This window comes from Anser brachyrhynchus (assembly GCF_964034855.1).
Source record: "Anser brachyrhynchus genome assembly, chromosome: 7".
NCBI lineage: Eukaryota > Metazoa > Chordata > Aves > Anseriformes > Anatidae > Anser > Anser brachyrhynchus.
The window spans coordinates 26,318,091-26,339,054 of NC_137701.1; the positions used below are offsets into that span (position 1 = coordinate 26,318,091).

The 20,964-nt window shown below is 37.6% G+C and overlaps 1 protein-coding gene across 4 annotated transcripts in view; it reads left to right on the forward strand.

The window, feature by feature from the left end:
* The window catches only part of MYLK (myosin light chain kinase), a 211,858-nt gene that overhangs the window by 56,516 nt on the left and 134,378 nt on the right, over positions 1-20,964 (forward strand). For 3 of the 4 annotated variants that reach the window (XM_080601101.1, XM_080601098.1, XM_080601099.1), the window contains one exon: positions 6,053-6,210. In XM_080601101.1, coding sequence (XP_080457227.1) covers positions 6,061-6,210 — 150 coding nt within the window. In that variant the 5' untranslated portion in view covers positions 6,053-6,060. Of the gene's footprint in view, positions 1-6,052; positions 6,211-12,725; positions 12,765-20,964 lie in introns of those variants that run through there. The other variant, XM_080601100.1, reaches the window with a different exon arrangement.

Consider the following 20,964-nt stretch of genomic DNA (forward strand, 5'->3'; position numbering starts at 1 on the left):
AGCAAGAAAAAATGTGCTGCTTACGTTGCACTAAGCAGAGTTGCAATATCAGTAAGTCCAATAAAGGCTTTTCAACTGGCAGCTCTGGTTTCCTCTCATTTGCACACACTCGCTCTCTTATACGCACACACGTCCTCTCTGCAACTCATTTTTCTTCTGCCTTGGAGGAAGGACTTGGTAAAAGGAAATTAGTATAATTAAATGGTTATGTAGGGAGCTGATGGTAAGTATTTACATATATAAACTAAGTGGATGAGAAAAACTATGAGATGGATTTCTCAGTGTTTGCTTTTTTGGGTTTATTTTTGTGAGCAGAGTATTGAGTGACAGAGATTTGTTCCCAGAAGAAAATGCTTGAAACACATTAGTCTGCTTTGGTATTAGAAAGATTAGAGGGCACACTGTGAGAATTTGTAAGGATTTATGTGCTTTTTAGAAAGGATTAAGAATAAAAAAAATCCAGATTAGAAATGCTGTCTAACCACATCACTAGCCTGCAAGCCAACATTTGCATGTTGGTTTTCTCTTATGTTTAATACCACAATGTTTGTATTGCAACTTCAGTTACAGTTGGTTTTGTTTAAAGACCATAGTTTAGGTGTGCACAGTATTTGAAATGAAATGTTAGGAGTTCATGCAGCATCTTTGAAATCTTATTCAGCAGCAAGCTTGCTAAGAAAAAGATCTTAGGGAGAGGCTCATTCTAGAAAGTTCCTTACATAAAAGACGACCAGTTAGATGTGTTCCATAGTTTTTAAGTGCCTGCATTTTTTTCCTGCCTATCAAATTTTAAGCTTGAATAAGATTTGTTTTTTGGAACACTATTTCCTTGAAATATTTGGACATAGTGGTTCCATATTAACACCAGACCGCACAACATGGATTTATTTATTTGTTTGGGAACATAATTGTTAAACATCCTCTAAGCTGAAAAAATACTTCCTAATTATTTGCTAGAAACATCTTCAGCATACACAGCTAATTAAAGTCAGACTGCTAAATGTGGATGATTAGAGGCTTATGTTGCTAGAAAACTGCTTGTGCTGACTTGAGATAATATTCATTGGTAAATTCAGTCCTTTTTAGACATTTTATTTATAAAAACATAAATCCACACAAGATGTCCTTATGCAGAAGACTAGCTATTACTTTATTTTACACATTACAGTCTCACTATAATGTTAGGCATCAATTTGTTGACGATTTCTGGCATGTTACCAACATGCAAAAGAAATGTAACCTGACCAGTACGAATGCCTGTATTAGTTGCCCAACTCTGATTCTTTTTTCTTCCCTTTCCCTTTCCTTTTATCTTTCCCCTTCCCCACCCCCCCTTTTTTTTTTCAAATCCACATAGTGTAGAGCTTAATTGAAAAACCAGACAAATCAGTGGAAAAATGTTGTTGGAGTTTAGTTCAGTCTTTTCTTCAGATGATCTCTCCAGCCAGAGGACTTCTTGTCCAATGCAGTCCATACATATTTGAGCATGTTGGTGCTTGAAGGATGAGCGTATGTTGGATGAAGCTTGTTTTCCAGGCATGTGCTGGTGGCTTTCCTTCATATAGTTGTTGAATCTTGTCTCACAGCATAACCCCATGGGGAGGTTTCTGTGTGTGAGCAGGGGTCCTGCCTAACAAGGTTCCTTAAAGTTGTCCTGCATAAGCAGTGCATTGTACATAGGGGCAGACACTTCTTGAACATTTTGGACCCTAGAGAATTGTCCTGTGAACATCTGCAGTGCATGTGGTCTTCTCTCTCAGTTGTTTTGGCCATTTTAATGGCATTTGCCAAAATGGAGTTCCATTTACATAGGTGAATAACAAGCTTGAATTGGATTCTAGGTGATTTAGTTTTTTCAACTGCTGTTGCAGTTTTAATTTTTTAACAAGGTTTAGGGAGTACATGCTTTTTTGCTGTTTTGTTTTGTGTTGCTTGTTGGTGGTTTTGTTTCTTTGTTTGTTTTTCAAATTCTCTGCGAAGTTGATACAGATATGTGTAGAACGATAAGTTTTATTACTGGTTTGTTATGGAATCAAACGTATTAACGTCTTCAGATTCGAGAAGATTTTCATCATACCTGCATTATACCTGGCACATCGTTACTATTGCAAGTGGTCAGAAAATTTTAATTGTAGGTTTGTGTTGGCAGACTGATTTGCTGGTTAAGAGCTAGAGAGACATCACTGATTTCACAGCTAGAGGGACATTGCAGATTTTGGCATTGATAGGATAAGGAAATGGGTAGCTTAGCAGAGGAGAACATTTGGGAAGAAAATCTGAAGACTGAGTAGTAAGTTGAGCATGTTGAACAGTCAAGATCGTTTGTGAAAAGAGAAATTAAAGAAAGCACGTTTTGAAGGAGAACAGAAGAAAAGAGAATGAGAAATACAATTTAGGATGAAAGCCAACTCAAAAAATGTAGGCAGATACAAAATTATCAGTGTCAAATACCAAAAGTGATAAAAGATCAGTTGATATTTATAGTAATTAGTGATTTGAAAAATGTGTGTTCTTTATCTGCAAAGAAAAATCAATCTAAAAAAAAAATTGCTGACAGATACTAGGTTGGTAGGAATCAGTTTACAGCTGTGAAATTGATGGAAAGTCTGCTGGGATAAATTATAGTTTTATCTGAGAACTGAGTTTGGAGCATTGTCCTTAATGAAAGAACAGTTAATTGAATGAATACTTCTCTCAAGCTTTTGGTTGTTCATTGGAGTAACTACAGCTGGGAGATACAGTCACTCTCTGTCTCTTAGGGTGCTATATCAACTTGTTAGAAAAGAAAGAAGTCTATGATTTCATCTCTGTTGCCTGCGGAATACAAGCGGTTTTTTCCCAATTAAAGTTATGTTATGATTTCATATGGTTTCTGTGATAAATCAGGATAAAATTATTTCTTCCTTTTCTTCCTTTTCTTCCTTTTCTTCCTTTTCTTCCTTTTCTTCCTTTTCTTCCTTTTCTTCCTTTTCTTCCTTTTCTTCCTTTTCTTCCTTTTCTTCCTTTTCTTCCTTTTCTTCCTTTTCTTCCTTTTCTTCCTTTTCTTCCTTTTCTTCCTTTTCTTCCTTTTCTTCCTTTTCTTCCTTTTCTTCCTTTTCTTCCTTTTCTTCCTTTTCTTCCTTTTCTTCCTTTTCTTCCTTTTCTTCCTTTTCTTCCTTTTCTTCCTTTTCTTCCTTTTCTTCCTTTTCTTCCTTTTCTTCCTTTTCTTCCTTTTCTTCCTTTTCTTCCTTTTCTTCCTTTTCTTCCTTTTCTTCCTTTTCTTCCTTTTCTTCCTTTTCTTCCTTTTCTTCCTTTTCTTCCTTTTCTTCCTTTTCTTCCTTTTCTTCCTTTTCTTCCTTTTCTTCCTTTTCTTCCTTTTCTTCCTTTTCTTCCTTTTCTTCCTTTTCTTCCTTTTCTTCCTTTTCTTCCTTTTCTTCCTTTTCTTCCTTTTCTTCCTTTTCTTCCTTTTCTTCCTTTTCTTCCTTTTCTTCCTTTTCTTCCTTTTCTTCCTTTTCTTCCTTTTCTTCCTTTTCTTCCTTTTCTTCCTTTTCTTCCTTTTCTTCCTTTTCTTCCTTTTCTTCCTTTTCTTCCTTTTCTTCCTTTTCTTCCTTTTCTTCCTTTTCTTCCTTTTCTTCCTTTTCTTCCTTTTCTTCCTTTTCTTCCTTTTCTTCCTTTTCTTCCTTTTCTTCCTTTTCTTCCTTTTCTTCCTTTTCTTCCTTTTCTTCCTTTTCTTCCTTTTCTTCCTTTTCTTCCTTTTCTTCCTTTTCTTCCTTTTCTTCCTTTTCTTCCTTTTCTTCCTTTTCTTCCTTTTCTTCCTTTTCTTCCTTTTCTTCCTTTTCTTCCTTTTCTTCCTTTTCTTCCTTTTCTTCCTTTTCTTCCTTTTCTTCCTTTTCTTCCTTTTCTTCCTTTTCTTCCTTTTCTTCCTTTTCTTCCTTTTCTTCCTTTTCTTCCTTTTCTTCCTTTTCTTCCTTTTCTTCCTTTTCTTCCTTTTCTTCCTTTTCTTCCTTTTCTTCCTTTTCTTCCTTTTCTTCCTTTTCTTCCTTTTCTTCCTTTTCTTCCTTTTCCTCCTTTTCCTCCTTTTCCTCCTTTTCCTCCTTTTCCTCCTTTTCCTCCTTTTCCTCCTTTTCCTCCTTTTCCTCCTTTTCCTCCTTTTCCTCCTTTTCCTCCTTTTCCTCCTTTTCCTCCTTTTCTTCCTTTCATTTTGAAAAGTTATTTACACTAGAAAGGGAGACTTAAGTTGAGTTCTCAAGTGACTGGCTGCCAGTACATAGATTCTCTGCAAGACTAGCTCTTGTGTAATTTCTTACAGGTTAAAACTTTGCATCATGGTTAGAGAGTCATCTTTATTCCATTTACATGTTGGTCTAAGCATTTCGATCATTAAAAATGCTAGAGGGCTTTCTTGTTTCTTTTGCATGCTGGTATACAGAAAAGTTACCTTAACACCATTCCAGAAGAAATCCAAAGCCCATGTCACCTAGATTCTTAGAAAGACTGAGGAAGGAATTTTAAAGTACTTTTAGAAAATCTGTGTACATACATAATTTAACTGATATCTTGGAAATATTTGCCTTCTAAACCATGGTTTCTAAGAGGTGCACACTGTTAACAAGAAAGCTCTGTGGTTCCTTCATCTTAGAACAAAACAACCTTTGTTTGTGCCTCTTTCTCTCTGTTGACTGTGAAGGAGTCAAAACTAGTAGCTTAGATTAGCCATCTGACTTCCAGCCTAGTAACTTCCAAGAGAGGAGCTCCCCTCTTAAACAGTTTTTTAACAATGAAGAGGTGTTTCTTGAGATTGTCACACTGTATGTTTATTGAACATGTCAGGTGTGCTGGATGGAAGTATTACGTTCTCAGACTGGCTTTCCGAAGCACACATGACAGCAGAGTATACGTCGTAATAGAAATGAATGAGGTTTGTGTTCCTAAATTGTCTAGCCAGTTTTGAAAAATGCTCTTCTCAGCCTCTGTACTCAGAGAAAAGCTGGAGGTTTTCAGAAAGAGTTGCAAGGGAAAACTCATGGAATAGGTTCTATTGTTGGTTGCAGAAGCTGCAAATATGCAGTGGTCTTGAGATCGAAAAGACTGTTTCAAGGCCAGTGTTCTTTATAGGTTCAACATGATCTATTGGTTAGTCAAGCCATTTCTCAGTTTTATTCTTTGTTAAACTTGTCTATTAAATAGACATTTTACAGAGGGGCATCTAATTTATGCAGACAATTCAAGAAATTAGCAGGAGGGTGAGAGTTTACTTTTTTTTTTCTGGAAAACCTGAGCTTTTACTTTTTAACAAACATAATAGTGCTTTTTCCTTTTTTTCCTTTTTTTTTTTTTTTTGCTTTCTTTAGGGAAGTATGAGGTGTGTAGCAGAAGAATCATCTCTGAAGCAGATATCTATAAAGAGATTTCTTAAGTGCCAGTTTTGTAGCAAGAAATTTGGTGCTATTTTACTAGTCTATGTGCTGTGGAAGGATTTGCAGTAAAGCAGAGACTTGGAATTTCAGCAAAAGTATCTGTTATGTACTAGCAGTACTTTGGAGGGAGATATCCAGTTATTTCTTAAGATCTTGAAAGCACGATATGAAAAATCAGATTTTCCACATTCCCACTCACAAGTTAACTCCAGTGCAAACAGAGGTCTCTTGGTCTCTTTATTTCATAAGACTTATTTAACACTGGCTCTGCTTTTGAGACTTATTGATTTTGGTGTATTCCAGGCCAGGAAAATCAAAGTCATATTGCAAAAATATCCTCCTGAAGTAAGTTATTACAATTTAATGTAGTTGTAAAGGATGACTCCTTGGTTAAGGAGCTGGCCTGGGACTGGAGAGTTCAAAGTGAGTTCAGTTCAAGGCTGTGACCCTGTAACAACTGTAGGCACACCAGGAAATCTTCTTGGGTCTCAGCTCCCCACCCAAAAAATAGCACTTGTTTCTTCAGGCTGAAGACTCTATGTATATGCATATAGCATACATACAGAACAATCTGCTTCTGATCTGGTTCTTAGCTGCAACTGTAAGTAATTAATGGTCGTAAATTCTACACTACCCTTTGTGTTTCTCTTTTACAGTCCACATCATGGGGGATGTGAAACTGGTGACAACTACTCGAGTATCCAAAACCTCCCTGACACTCAGCCCTTCAGTTCCTGCTGAGGCACCAGCATTTACTCTTCCTCCTCGGAATATCCGGGTGCAGCTGGGAGCCACCGCAAGATTTGAGGGAAAGGTAAGAAATGGAGATGATGGAGGGCTTCTTTGTTTGGTTGCGCCTTTTCCTGAGGCTACCTCATAGTCTGCAAAGCTAGTGAAATTGCCTCTTCAATATGGGACCTCTACTTAAGAAGAATACACCAGTGTTTCCATTCCTGAGAGGGCAGGAGTGTGGCAGGTCTGTTTCTGAGTAGAGGAGAGCGTTGCAAAACCTGACAGTGTGCTGAGTTAACCTAGATGAGCATGCTAGGCACTGAGCTAAGTATCAGTGGAAAACTGCCTCAGGAGCTGTCTCTAATCAGAGAGCATATTTTCTCCTACTGCATATCGATCTCGATGCCTCCCAAAGTTGCCTGCTTCTGAAGCTTTACGTGTAGAACAAAGCTAACTGTGTTACATGTGCTTCTTGGTAGTTAAGCTACTAATCTGTAAAAGCGAGTTGTGACTTTTTTGTATCTGCACCACCTGCAATACGTGTAGCTAATCTGAAAGGAGAAAGCATTTTCAGAGGACAGACTGGCAGAGCGTGGGCATATGTGGATCCCATGTTCTCCCCTTTGCCTCACAACTGAGGCACTGAATTGTCCTTACCAGCATCCATATTCTTTTCATGCTTCAACCCTGGTATGGTCTCGTACTTGTTCTGTTTATCTTCCTTTCTTCTCCCTTGATCCAAATCTTTCTCCTGGGGCTGTCAGTTTTCCCTCTTAACCCTTTCAGCTTCCTCCTGTCCATGTCATGCTCTGATTGAGTGCTGACAGCTATATCATCAAACTGAATGCAGTTCTAATCTTTGAAGTAGTGGGATTTCCCTGATAGAGGCAGGAAACTGCAACTTTACAATAACAAAAGAAAAAGCTAAAAGGAATTTGGGAAATTTATAACTTCTGAAACTAACTTAAACAGAGGGCCAGTAGAGGGCATCTGATATATATCTTATTTATTTATGCAAAAGCAGGCTAGGATTTAATTATTTATTTACTTCCACCAGGAACAGACCACAAAATTCCTGGAGTATGTCAAATTTTAAGTGCAAAACTAAAACTCAGTAGTAGTTCTTGGAATTGACTTTTTGAAGAAAAGTCATCATTTTTCATTTAAAAATTAAAAATAAAAAAAAAATGATGGAAGCGTTTGAGCCAGAAAGCAGATTTTTTTTTTTTAATCAAACATTTAGATATTTATTTTATTTGATTTTAGTTTCAAAAATAGCCTACTTCTTCTTGGAATGTTGGAATACCAACCAGAGTACCTCTCTGTGTGTGCAATGTTGGCTGGTCCCAATGAACATCCTCTTTCTTACTGTTTTTTTTTTTCTCATTATTTCACCTTGATTGGTTGCAAACAGTGAAAAGATGGCATGTTGCTACTTTATTTATGTGATACCTGTGTACAATACTATTCTAACCACAACTGGTTCTTCCAGACAGCACTGCAACTAGCAATAACAGTACAGTGAAATGAAAGTTGAATTGTGTGATGTTGCTAAGTTTTAGTTTTACATTTCTTATGTTTCCTAATTAAAGACTCAAGTAGGGTATTTCCAATTTTTCGTTCACTCTGCAGACTTTTTATTATTTCAAAAGAAAGCAGTGGTAAAATTGACTGTCTTACAAGTTAGAGTGCCATCACTGTTTTGAATATTTTTTTCAGAGCTAGCTTTAAAATATTAATTCTTCGAGGATATCCATCCCCTTTTTAGAGTTGCTTTGAACATGGGAAGGGTAAACTATGCAGGGTTTTTAGTAGCTTGGGTAAAATACACAAAGTCAATACTAATTAAACTTAACAACTTAAGATCCTTGAAGGAATGATGGTTTGATGGAAGTTCTGGATTGAACCTCTTGATGAAAATCTAAATTCCATTTCTACCTTTTTGCTATATGAAAATGGCTGAATCTTTTAATTTTCTGTGTTTAAAATGCAGATGATAATATACTGGCTGAATGCATGTCAAATAGATGAAGTAAACCTGTATTGCTTAAAGTGCTTTATTAAGTGCTGAGCATTGAGACTACAGCTTTGTTGAAATACATATGAGATCTGCAATTACTTTGTGGCAGATAGACTGCCTTATGTTGTATTCCATGGCTCGGCAAGCCAAGATAGGTAATTACAGCCACTGTCTTTGGCACTTCAGCCTCTTGCTGTGCACTGAGTATTGTCTGGTATTTGCGTAGTGCAGCTTTGTTTTGCTTCTCTCAGCTAATGCAGCTGAGAAGCATACAACACAGCTGTAGACATAAAACAGCCAATCTTTATCATTGTGCATTAGTTCCAAATTCCCTGGAATCAACTCTAGTTGGAGGCTGAGATACAAGCTTGCAAATCTGGGGGAGGGAGAAAAACCTACATTATAATAATTGGAAATACAGAGTAATACAAGCACAGCATGTTCTCCTTACTATCTTGTGCAAGAAAAACAAGTTTTATAATGATTATACTGCCTATAAAAGTTGAGTTTGTGCGATCTGTTGTTTATAATGTAAAGTGCTTGGGGAGCTTGTGTTTGGTTCTGTTGTTTATAACTGCTGGGTCCAAATGAATGTCTTACTGTGTTCCTGGTCTAGTAACATGGATAGGGGGAGGGGGGACACAATGCCACAGTTTGGAAGGACACCGTCATTTAATAGCTGCAGTCCTTCTAGATTGCAGCCTCAGAGCTCATATCATCTGGGACCATCTTTAGCTACTTTGTAGAATGTAGTTTCTTCCATTACTTCAATGTTCCAGAGGTTCAGAAGGACAGAAATTAATATGATTTAGTAATAGAGGTAGCTACTGAACATACTTAGTTTTTTCTATCCTGGAAAATAAGCTACAGATGTTATGAGGGTCTGTTGCTGGTACTCTGCTTCATCACATAGTATAAATATTAAACTAGACTTAGGCTAAAGAAAAATAAAAAGTTTTAAAAATGGCTAGACAGGAGATTTTCTTCAAAGAGTTCCTCCACAGTGGAATCTGTCTTATCAGAAAGAACAAACATTTTGAGAATCCAAGACAGGATATAAATCTGTTATTGTGGTGATCCTGTACTTTCACTAAGTGAACAAGAAAGAGGGAGCACTGGAGTCAAACTTTTTGCTTTTCTTTCCAACAGCATGTAAGACAAATTGTGTGAAATGGCAATTGAAGATCAAGGAGAGAGTAGAAATTGAGAAATAGCCCATAAATGTAGGAAATGGGAAGTGGAAAGGAATTGGAATTGCCATTAACATTAATATATTTTTTTCTGTTCCTCCCACTACCGCCCTGCTTTTCTTGCTAAAATCTCAGCAAGTTTATCTATGTCTGACTGCAAATCTCAGTTTCCTAATGTGATCTCGGGGTAAAATGTTAGCTTATCAACTTGCAAGTACATGAACATGATGTTGGCCTGGAAATCTGACTGAGGAGTGGAACCACTTAGGCTAAAACAAGGTTACCTTCCCCAGGCACTCCGCTAACCTCTGCTGCATGGACAGCTAAGTTGTTCATCAGTCAGTTGCTGAGGTGCTTGGTGGGGAAATCTTCCCAGATTATTCTGAAATTGTGTTGTAGGTTCGCAATTGATTGACAGGCAGATCTCCATTGCATGTCTTATGTGAGATGAACAGCTCAGGGAAGTAACCCCTGCCATGTGCTAAGGCATTCTACCTTGTCTGTCAGTACTTTTTAAGATACTTTTGGAACAGGAGAGCATGCCAAAATGTTACCAGGCTCTGTTTTAAGCTGTTTGCTTCTCTGATGGAGAAACTGGAATCACTAGAATATTTATCAGTGCTTTGCAATATTGAATAATTTTTGTGTATCTTTCTAATGCAGCTGTACATCACTGGATGAACTGTAGAACTTAGCAGTTATTTGAATGTTGCCCTGAGTCTACACCTGCTTATGGTGTAGGTGGAAGCAGAGTAACTATGTGACTAGCTGCCCATACATAATTTTGCTGAACTTAAACAGCAACGGACTGAGCACATCAAAATTATAGCATGAACACTTCTTGTTCTTTACTCTAACGTCACTGAGTGTCAAGCAGTAAAAACTGACAAGTCAGTTTCCAACAAACCTTTCCCTGTCCAGAGTGATATTAACCTCTGCATTTGCTTGCTGCTAGCAGTTAATTCAACCTGCTTTGGCTGCATGTATGTATAATTTTTGAGGGTAGTATTGATGGTCATTAATTTTACGAGCCTAAAGAATACTTGTGCTACAGCTCTGCCTGAGAGGAACAGCCAAGTGTCATGCTACGGACCACAGACTGATTGCCTAGGGGTCAGGAAAGAATTTTTCTCCTTGGATAAAGCATTGCACAATTGGCAACAGTGCAGTGTGGGTTGTTTTTCTGCTTCATGTGAACCATCATATATGGTCCATTGCCAGAACCAAGTTGTCAACGTACTAAATCTAGTCTGGTATTCTAATCTGGGGGAGCTAGAAGTCATGTATTGACAGATGTAGTTCAGAGTTTGTGCAGATGTTGGGGTATGTAGTTCAGAGCTTGATGCCCACCGAGTAGTTATTGTCCTGCTGTTCCCATTCGATCCTCCCTCAAATAAGGGAGCTGAATGGTAAATATTAAGACTAGCCAGGTTAATGTCAAATCCTGCCCGTGGTTAACATTCTTTCTTGTTTTCCTTCTGTCATTCTTCTTCTGCAACACCCAACCTGTGTCTGTTTGTTTGAATCATAGTTAAGGCCAATGATATGTGTGAACTTGCCAATGTCTGAGCTGCTTTTGCTGCTGCTGGCTGCACAGGTACTCTTTGAAATATGTTGCCTGAGGAAATTGTCTGAGATCAGACAGGGAGAAACAAGAGACAATGGAGAAAATGACTACCTTCTAAGGGAAAAACTGAGATCTAACCAACCTGTTACGTTCTGGCTGCTGTACCAGCTTTTCATGGCAAAACCTTTGTCATTTGCCCTTTGCTTTGGACTTAAGCTGCAAACGCGTGCTCCATTTTCAAGTTTCAGTCAGCAGACACTCCAGAAGTATGCCTTAATTACATTGTATGTCTGGATTTGAGATGGCAGAATCTGAAATGAGAGAAGCCCACATGATGACAGAAGATGATGACACGGCATAAAATCCTTTGCTGTTGGCATGAGATGTTTTCTGTTACAAAACATACCAGGCAGCTAATTGCATGAAGCTGCCAGTGGTTTTGGATCTGTACTTCCTGGAGGGGTGACTGTTCTAAGCTGTATGAGGAAGAAACTCAGGAAAGATCCATGCTTTTATGGGAGACTGCTGCCCTGCTGGGAAGTGGTTAAAGTGGGATTCAGTCACAATTGTTTTCCCATATGGCGTTATCTGCATACAGAATTATTTGAAGACACTTCATCAAATGATACAAGCACCCGTGTGTGGGACACCTATTTTTGTTCCCTTGCTTATTTTTCCTTCAGGAAAACCTGCAGAGGTAGGAGTTACTGCTCAAGAAATTTCTTGATTTTGGACAGTTGTGGTGCTGTTAGCTCCAATTCTGTCTTTCAATCTCTTCAGCTCAGAAATTCACTCCTTACCTGTCTGCCTGTCCACGGCCATCATGTTTATATTCAGGAATTTCCAGATATTGGTATATAAGGATTGTCTGTTTAGTATGTGTGCAGTGTGTCCAATGATTCCCAAAGTACTGGACGTAGTCCACTGTCCCTTGCAATTGGTCTGTGCACGTGCTGAAGCAACAGCCAAGACTTCTGGATATTTGGCAGCTCAGTTTGGTCAGACCTTTTGCAGAGTTGTTCCAAGCTGCCAGACATTCAGAAATCCTAGACAACGTTAAATATTCTGAAATTCCACCCAGACAAAATTTCTAAGCAGGAAAGAGGCCATGATGGGGGAAGACTGGATATACAGTATCCCTACCCTCAATTGCCGTTTTTCAGCACAATGTTGATTTTGTGTGTGTGTAATTGAGACTGCTTTCAGTAACCCACCCACCCCCAAATTATGGAAAAAATGTGCTATTTGCCACTATCATATATATTATTCTGTTTGCTTTTTATCTCCTTGCCCATCTTAATTGTTTATCTAGAATAATTTGTGAACAGGAGCTACTCTGTGCAATGGCAGGAAGACTGGCTCCCGTTCTTGGTTGACTTGTTGGCAATTGCTGTAATTAAAGGAACATAAAAATCAGGGTTTTTGTTTGTTTGTTTGTTTTTGGTTTTGATAATAATAATGAATCTAGTAAGGATGATTTTAGAGCCCTTCAACTAATTTACATATGAGCTAGAGAGAATCTCTGACTTTGTGTTGTACCTACACAAACAAGCATTGTTTTAACTGAAGCCAGAACATGCATTTGTGCTGCTCTTGGCCAGTAACTTTTCTTTCTGTCTTTACTTTAACATGCTTCCAATTGTTTTGGATTTTTAGATGGATGCAATGAAAATCCCATGAGGAACAAGACAATAAAAATCATGTGATTTAATTGAATCTACCTGCTCCCAGTTTGAGATGAGGGGAAGGGAGAACAACAAACTTTTGATTCTGGAAATTTTATTGTAGACATCTGTTTTGGGATCACCCACTACTGTTATGTGTTATCGGAATGCATGGCTTTGGATCAGCTAAGAAAGGCAAGTGTGGTTATTTAAGGATTTACCCATAAGAATATGTTTAGAGTTGATCTTGAAGACAATAGAGTTCTTCGGTAGGGACTTCTGAGCTTGTTATTTTTCTGTAGTCCTTAAACAAAAATCAAAAAAAGCAGTCAGTATAATTCTTCTTATTTCTCTTGTCCCATGACGGTTAATTGTGAATCTCTCAAATTTCAGTTAAGTCTAATTAGATTTTTCAATTCTGCTTTTAATTTGAAAAATAACATCATCTTTTCCAGGCTAGACTCCTTCCCTCTTCTGAACTAGTGCATGTCTTTGTTGTGGTCAACTCCATTGGCAATAACACTCATCATGTAGCATTGTGCTTCCTTATTTAAATAAATGTTTCAGTCTCACTGCTGGAGAAAGCTGCTTGGTGTGACAAGCAGGCTCAAAGAGCACAAGTTGGGGCAGGTAGGAGAAAACCTTTAAGGTGAACTGGTATGACCTATAGTATGAAGGAACCAGGTAAATTATATCAATAAAAAAGGATAATCTACTGTAAAGCAGCCTGTAGACTTACTATGTCCTTCTTTTTCTGAGACTTCAGTCTCAGTAAAATGCTCAGAATTCTTCCTCAGAGAGTATTTCTTGTGAAAATGATATCCTAGATGGATAACATGGAACCATTGAACAGCAGTGACTCTGCTGATGCTGCTGCCAACAGGTATGAAAATGTACTAACCATGGCACTTGGACTTCAGAGCAAATTTACTGCTATGGATTTTATCTGAGTTTAAATATCTTTAATTCCTGAGTGCTCAGTGCTCTTTCATCCTTCAAGGTAGGGAAATAGCTATACTGATTACACAGAATAGAGACCAGATCTGTAAGCAGGCTTGAAAAAAATTTTGATGTACACTAGGTAGTAATTTCAAGAAAAATGTTTTCACTATCCTGTAAGCTCTTTGTGTCTATAAACTTCTTTTTCTACTAAAAATAAATAAATAAATAAAAAAATAAATAAATTCTGTAGTTAATTAAGGTTTTACTTCCATAGGTGTTCAGTTTAGTTTTCAATGTTCAGTCTGTAGGACGTTATCAATACATTGTTGGAGGTTACTGAATCTCTAGTGTGTGCCTGAAATAGCACATATTTCTGTGCCATAGCTGCCAGAGCTCACTGCATAGTGTCTGGGGACAAACCTGCCTTCATCATGGTTTTTAAGCCAAAAGAAATCTCAGTTCATAGTTCAGTATCACACGTGAATATACTGTATTCTGTATGTACTTCTCTCATGTGGAGGAAATAACCTCTGGAAAAGGAGAGATGTTGACATGTTGGGGCAGTGCTTGATGAGGAGATGCTGTCACTGTTATTGCTGTCAGAGGTTGTGTGTGAAAGCTCTCTGCACTAGTAGGAGCTGGAAAATCGAGGTATTCCACTGACTTGTAATCCCTGAGATGACCAGTCCAGTATAAGGGTCTTGAATTGTTGAATAAAGGCCCAAATATATTGAATATATACTAGGAAACCTGACAGACAATTTATTGTCTGTCACTAACTGCCTTTTTTTTTTCTTTTTTTTTTTTTTGGTTATGTTGGATGGAACTTTCTCTAATTCTTTATGATACAGGATGGAATAGATGGAATATGACCAGCTTCTTCAGTGACCAATTTCCCAAGGACCTCATTTCCAAGTTTCTGCATTTAGTTACTGAATATGGAATTAGAGATGTTCCTGGAATCAAATTCCTTCAAATTCCTGTGAATTTAACTCCCAGTGACTTTTCCAAGGCTTGCTACAAATCAGGGGAAGAGCAGGGAATTAAATCATTCTTCTTGACTCACAAGTTATCAATCTGACATCTGGGCTACCCTTCCCACATTAAGGATGTGTTACACTGAGATTCTAGAGATGATCTAGGCTCTTTCACCTTTCTTCTTCAAAGGGCTTGTAGGACTATGCATGATTATGCATGAGAGTGAACACCCAGAACTGTTACATTAAAAAAAAAAAAAATCTTTTTCTAGACTTTCTGGTGATGAAGATAGTCTTATTCTCTGTAAATCAATGCATTGCTATAAACCTGTAGCCAGACAGAACAAAGCAATCCTTGTCTTCAAAAAAGCTTTGCTTAAAGCTGGTGCAAATTCCAAGTCAGCTTTGCATGTCGTTGATGCTTTATAGAGATTTTTGTAATTCATGTGTGGAATGAGGTGAAATGAGGAAATATTTTTTTTATCAGTATTTCTGTATTTCCCTTGCTTTTCTGCACCTTTTCACAGTACTTCAGTGAATGTTACTCTATGGAATATATTGCTCATTACAAGTGTAACAGTTGAGCTTAGTGAAATACTATGCTAATATGTAGCATATACAAGAAATTTTCAGTTAAAGATGACAACAATCCGCACATGTGGTCCTAAGAAAATGGGGACTCAAAGAATAACAAATTAAATAATTCTGCTTATGGTCACTTGGCTGTTGGTGACAGAATAATTGAGCTTATTTCACCCATTTCTGTGCTTTCCTGACTCATGTTGAATCAATTAGAATGGTAATTTTCTTGTAGCTGTACAGTAGAGTCTCAAATTGTAACTGCGGGGCCTGAGAGGCTGCTGTTCTTTCTAAGTGCCCCATAATATACAAGCAGGCCTATAGTTATGCTGCATGTACTATTTGTATTGGTTTTGCAAAACTTTAGAATATTAGTGTGATGCATACTAAAAGTTTATAACTTTTAGTAGTATCTGGCATCTTGTATCATTTATATCACATTCCCACACTCATCAGACAAACAATGAATTAAGAATTTTTTGTTCTGGGAGCACCCTGGAACAAGAGTTAAATATACTTAAGCTTGATTCTGCAGCTTATGTAAGTTCTGGTGTTGCTTTATAAAAGAATAACTCAGAAGTTTGTCTCTGCAGGAAGGCAGATATAAATATTTCATAACAAAGTGATGATAAAAGCCAGGGCACTGGAAGAAAAAATATGATAAAATCTTGGAAATACAAATTAAAGAACTATGGTAAATGATATTGATTTTTGCTTATTTCATGGTACCACTGAAACAGCATAAATGAATGGGAATCTTACTCTATGTTTGCAGATAACATTTAACATGTACATAGGCCAGTCTAGAGTTGGACTTTTCTCTGATGACCTTTCTAGCTAAAACAACAGAGAAAATAGTTGTTGTTATCCTCTGTGACATTTGTTTAGAGTACTGAAGCATGGTGAGATCTACTGGTTTGTACAAGATCATACAGAAATACATGCCTGGATTCAGCATTGAACTGTGCATTCCAGAAGTTCGGTTCCCATCCACTACCTTAGATGTGATCCTATCCTTCTTGGAGATAAGTATCTTCTGATTTTTGAAGAGAAAGTTAAGATTTCCGATAAATAAGAATGTTACCAATATCTAGGTGACTGCTGTTGATCTAGAGCATCACTCGATGAAAACAGAATAGCAGAAGTAGGTCCTCAGTGCCTTGACACAAAAACTAGTCTGTATTCATGTTGGGATATGCTAATGGACAGAATTGTAGACAAAGATTTGTCTGCTCAGGAGACTATTACCCACAGGTTTAATGGAAACCATTATGTCGGATTTGTTCAAATCTCAACAGGAATGCCAGCAACTGCAGTTAAGTGGAGCTCGATTGAAAGCATATGCAGAGTAAGCACTTTTTTCACAACCTAAACAAATATAGCTGTTTTTTGAGTGCACGTGTGTGTTGTTCTTACCAAGATCACAGCACTTTTAGTTTTGAGAGAAAGCATTAAAAAGAAGAGGCAAGCCCACAAAATTTCTCTTGAACTCAGCAGGTCTATCAATATTTATTCTGAACTGTTGAGCTAGAAATTCATAGACACATCAATTTATTTAGTATTTCAGGTAGTACTTCGAGGGTTTTCTCTCTTAAACAGTTGCTGCTCAGCCCTTGATTTTTTATTTTAAACACAGCAGTTTATATGCTAATACAGTTTAAACTCATACAGTTTGTACTTTATAAGTTATCTCTGCTAAGCTGTTATTAAAAAGTACATATGTTAAGCTTGGGAAGCTTATTTTTTGCAGACGGTTATAGGATAAAAACATCACCGAAAGTTGTTGAGGAGCAGTTTGTAATGGGTTTCTGTATGGATGTCTTAATTATTTAATGCCTAGCAGTAAGTTGCACATTACAGAATAAACAGTGCAAGAAGAAATTCTAGATGTTTAGGCTGTCCAACGTATTCATATCTTAACAATCCTACATTGCATTTTATTACCAATTTGTCATCTCATCAGTCCTACTTTTTAATGAAATTTAAAACAAATGACATTTCATGCTCATTGTGGTTGCCAGCTCTGCAAAGCAGCATTAACAAAGAAGCAGTACATACAAGTGAGGAGAATTTTTATAACCTCTCCAGACTATTGCCTTTGCCAGCAGCATTTGTCACTATCAGCAGACAGACTGTACATGAACATACAACTGTGCAGTTAGTTCAGCAACAAAACCCAGTTTTAGCATTTTCTGTGGCCACTGACAGAGTGCTAAATTGCAGGAAAATAATATTTGTGTGGCTGGAAATTGATAAAGCAGGGGCACATTCATTCAAAGCAAAGACATTTTGCTACCACCTCAGACTAAAAATGAGGATTGCTTCCCTTAGTTACAAACTTCAGAGCTCCAAGAATATTGCTGTGTGTTTTGAGTACAGTGAGCACTTATTTTTCTATTAATTTTCAACAGTAGGTCATTCACACTGTTTATATAGATTCATTACCTACAGATAGCATGTATTGGTGTTGCACGTTGGGGAATAGTGTCTCCTAGTCAGGAATATATGAACATACAAGCAAGCTGTCTTGGTCAGTGGCTTAGCTCCTGTGAGAGGGTTGGGCCACCTGTATTTGGTGACATGTAAAACCAATTCACATCATACTAAGATAGAAACTTCACATTGGTAAGAAAAAATAATTATCTTTCAGTCTTCCAGAAAGGATATGCAATGGAAAAATAGGTTTTTTGTGTGTTGTTGCAGTGAATGATGATGATTGCCTTGAGAAAGGCAAGAAGCAGAGTACATTGTTGTCTTTAAAAAGTGACTGCCAATTCAAAAGCCAAACATCATTGTTATGAAGGGATCATTGCTCTCTGTAGATTATTGATGCAGTTTAGTTTTTTGGTTTGGTTTGTGGTTTTTTGTTTGTTTGTTTTTATTTTTTGTTTGTTTTTGGTATCAGCAGAGTTTTTTGACCTGCTGATGTTGCAGACAAGCTGTGGCTCAGAGTATTTGGATTCTGTAATCAATTCTGTCAGATAAAAGAGCTAAATATTTATAGTTTTCCTCCAAAGTGGGGACATAAACATTTTGCTTACAGCAGAGTGAAATTTCACCCTGTACATGTCAGGGGGTTTCCTCATCTATGCACTTGGTCTAAGCAATCTTTTCCACCTTTCTGAGTGGTGACTGCATGGGGGATTCACAACCGAAAGTAAAGATATTTCTCAGGCATTAAAAGCTGACGGTTTTTTGATGTGAAGAGAGGAGACAGTTTCCCAACATTTTGTTTTTCTTGTGTTAAACTACATTGTTTCAGTCTTTCTTCTAGTGCTGCCAAATGAAATTTATGGAAAAAAGTAGCAGCAAACACAGTAAATCAGGCTGTCCTGTTGAAGTGGAAATGAATGAACTGCTCCTGTTCTGACAGCTCTCACATCACAACAAAACTTGGGACCGTTTTTTTAAAACCTTGTTTCCTGTAGCAGACATTGCTGCTGCTCTGAAATGAACACTGGTCCTGTCAGGACTCCTGGCATGCTTCTACACCCATTCACAGACTTAAAGCAGCTGCTTCATTTAGCAATACCTGATAGATATCTTGATTCAGAATCACCAAAAATGGAGAGGAAGAGAAGGATAGGGAATGAGGGCACATTTTAGGAGCTTATTGGGGTATGTGGAGCAATTAGCACAAGCTATTTCCATTCAGCAGCCATGGTTGTTTCTCTTTGAACTCATTTACGTTCTTACTGCATAATCCTAAATGACCCATAACCACGCACACAGATCCGATATTTCTTTGCATTTGGGGAATTTTAAATTATTCAAACTATTCAGCACCTCATAACATTTAACACATATTAAAAGGCCTTGACACCAGTTGGTCCATGGGAAGAAAGCTTCCTCTTTGCAGTTATTTTTTTTCTTCTAAGGAGAGACTCAGAAGCAGAGAAAATTCTCGTTAAAATTGATTAGAGTTTCACCCAAAGAAGGCTGCAAAGTTCATCTTCCTTGTTTTGCCTAGAGCTCTTGTGCTTTGAGGGTTTTTTTGGCCCATTCTGCAGACTATTCTATTTTGCAGAGCTGTATGGCAGTGTTGGAGTTACAGAGAGCTGACCAGGTCCTATCTTACTATGTTGCTCATATTCTCCTGTGGTGGTGAGTTAATTTTCTGTCATTTGTAACACTACTTTACATGTTCCTCATTTTGCTGCAAAGACTGTACCTGTTCTGTCTGGACCATCTTTACTCAATACTGTGCACTTCGATACCTTTATACAACCACATTAACGTGAGGTTGATGGGTTTCACTCATCATCAGAAGAGCAGCTGTTCTCCTGTGCTACAACTTCAGTTTAGTCCTTCTATTGATCTCTGCAATAACAACCTTGTTGGCAAGGAGAAAATATGGTCAGATGATTTGATCTAATGTTACTAAATGTACAAAGCTAATTCCTTTATAATGTGAATTTGGCAAAGTCTCTGAGTGTCTCTGTGTCTCAGATGCTCAGCTATGAAGTTAGAGTGACACTTTCCCACACAACAGCTGTGTATTTTGGAACTGAGATTGTCTTCAGTTTGTACATAACTCAGTATCCTGCGTACTCTTCAATCTCCTTGTGATGAAGTAACAGAATTTCACCACTTCGTAGAGACCTTCTCATCTGTATAAAAATGTGCAACTGTAGAAAAGTAGGAGGGAGCCAGGACAGCATATGGGTGGTGATGGGGAAATAGCCTAAACTTTCTCCTAGCCTTTATCAAAGGTTTGTGACATCTGACTGCATTTTAATTGTCAAACTGATGTTGTTTTCTTTTTAAGGGGAAACTTTGGAGACTAAAGATAGATCTAAAAAATACAGAGATCCAGTCTGCTTGTAATCCCATTTTAAATTCAGAAAACTTGTACTTAGAGACAAAAAGTTCCAGGTGAGCTATATGGGTGGTTTGTATAAAGCTCTCCTCATGTTCTAAATAGCTACAGGTCATCTGGCTACAATGTGGGGGAAGTAGAAAGACATATGTTGCTTATGGTAGAATGATTTATTAAAGCTTCATCAGAAAAGCATCGCCACTCTGGGATTGCAACACCTGTGTGAAAATGCCTCCGTTAGTGTAATAGAGGTTTACAGCCTCAGTTCCACTGACTGACGTTACAGATATATAGAAACTTTATCTTCTGTATAGAGTGTCTGCTTATTGGAAAGGGCAGAGGCCAACTTCATAGCGTTCCCTATTTCATCTGAATGATGTTTCAGGTTATTTGGGAACTGCCAAAAGCATCCAATAACGCTATTATTTTAAACGCATTAAGATTAAATTAATTATTTAAATGAAATAAAACTTAATTTAGGAAAAGCATCTAAGCATATGATTAACACCACAAGATTTGAGTAGGACTTAAGCCTATTCTTAAGAACTGCATTAGTTCGGTCTGAACTTAGGAATTAAATAAACTGAAAGCAGCTTGAACACCCAATACAGCTCAGAAATTCTACTTGAGTCCTTCAGAAATAATTGAGGACAGATGGACTCATAGATGTTATGGTACCTGGGAAAGCATTGCCTCATTCAAATAGCTATATATGGTGACTGAGCACAAAGCCAATACTCCATGCATCTTTGGGAACCCTCCATGATGAATTTCACAAAAATAGTAATAATAAAGAATAAATAAATGTAGAAGACAGAAGAAGAAATTATCTGCAGCTGCTGTCTGCTTTTCAATTAGCAGACCATGTCTTCTATGGATAAGTCATAAATTCTTCCCTGCTTGGAGAGCCACAAATGCTGATTCTCCCGAGGAACTGTGCTGGTGTGTGTAGTGTTCAGCTCCTTTGTAATCTGTAAAACGGAGTTGAATAGCAAGATGACAAAACTTGTAGATAATGCAGAACTGCTAAAGAGAGTCAAAGGGAAAACTGGTGGGGAACCATCTGCAAAAGGATTTC